The sequence below is a fragment of the Echinops telfairi genome, unplaced genomic scaffold (genome assembly GCF_000313985.2).
Source record: "Echinops telfairi isolate 266 unplaced genomic scaffold, ASM31398v2 ScPeMD7_7457;HRSCAF=8495, whole genome shotgun sequence".
Lineage (NCBI taxonomy): Eukaryota > Metazoa > Chordata > Mammalia > Afrosoricida > Tenrecidae > Echinops > Echinops telfairi.
In genome coordinates, this window is record NW_022111357.1 from 45416748 (window position 1) to 45418131 (window position 1384).

At 54.8% G+C, this 1384-nt stretch overlaps 1 protein-coding gene across 2 annotated transcripts in view; it reads left to right on the plus strand.

Moving 5' to 3' along the window:
• The first annotated feature begins 43 nt into the window (after positions 1 to 43).
• Positions 44 to 1384, plus strand: part of FKBP8 (FKBP prolyl isomerase 8) — a 10005-nt gene continuing 8664 nt past the window's right edge. For both annotated transcript variants that reach the window (XM_004705253.2, XM_004705254.2), the window contains exon 1: positions 44 to 499. In XM_004705253.2, coding sequence (XP_004705310.1) covers positions 217 to 499 — 283 coding nt within the window. In that variant the 5' untranslated portion in view covers positions 44 to 216. The remainder of the gene's footprint in view (positions 500 to 1384) is intronic.

A 1384-nucleotide genomic window follows, 5' to 3' on the forward strand; every position in this document is an offset into this window, starting at 1 on the left:
GCTCTCTCGAATGGGATCCACTTGCTGCTGAGTCGGTGAGCCACATCCTCAGAGCCAGACACACAGAATTGGTAAAATTCTGAAAAGTCAGGGTTGTTTTTATACCCATTGTCTAGATGAGGAAACCGAGGCTCCGAGTCAGTGAGCTTGTGAGATGCAAGGGAGTACTGGAGGGGCCGGGTAGGGTCCTTACCCCCAACCCCTCTTCCTGGCAGCATGGCGTCCTGTGCAGAGCCCTCTGCCGTGGGCTCTGAGCCTGCCGCCCCGCTACCTGCCAGGCTCCCGCCACTGGAGGACTTTGAGGTGCTAGATGGAGTGGAGGATGCAGAAGAGGACGAGGAGGAGGATGACTTGAGTGAGCTGCCGCCGCTGGAGGACATGGGGCAACCCCCACTGGAGGAGCCAGAGCCACCTGGGGCCCTGGCCCGAGAGTTCTTGGCCTCCATGGAGCCCGAGCCTGCCCCAGCTCCGACCCCGGACGAGTGGCTGGACATCCTGGGTAAGAGACAGTTCTGGCTGGGAGGTGCCTGGCTGCAGGCTCACTGCCCGCTGAGCCTCCTTTCCCACCTCTGGTCAGGCTCAGCAGCCCCAGCCCTGGTAATGGCAGTGATCTTGAGCCTCCGAGGGGTGCTGGGTCTCTGCGTCTTGTGTTACTGGTGTCCTTAGCCCCTACACATCTTCCTAGCCATTTCTGCCAAGTGTAGCCCAAACACATCCTGAGATCAAGGCACCCCCACCCCCTATCCAAGTCTAGTGGGTGAGGCAGAGTTTTTAATCAGATCCTGGTACAAACCTAAGTGAATAAATTATGAAGTGGAAGTTCATCAGGTCAGAGAAGTGCAACAGGGCAGGCCCTTGGCTTTGGGGCAGACAAGGAAGGTTTCCTGGAAGGGATGCCATTAAAACCTGGATCTGAGATGGAAGTTACCTTTGGTAGCCAGTATCTGATTCATTCATTTATTCAATGTGCATTTTGAGTGCCTAGATGTGCCCGGCATCCTAGACAGTGCTGGACACAAAACAGGAAAAAAGAAACCCTTCCATGGGATTGGGCACACACGAATGGACAAACGTTACAGAAGGCGGGGGACTGCTAAGGAAATAAAACAGCGACAGTGGATTGTCAACACCCCTTCAAAAAAGGGTGAAAATCCATAAACACATCTAATCGGGGCTGCCACCTTCTCCAGGGCCACTGGTACCTTATCACCGTGCTGCAGGGACTAATCGAGGGGCACAGAGGCTGCCCAGCCTGCTCAGTCACCAACCTGGTAGGCACGTCTACTGTCTGTCCCAGGCAACCTTCCAGGAGTTGGACGCAAAACAATCCTTTGCAGCGGGGACAAAAGACCTATAAGCAGATCTTTGATGTGGTGAAAAAACA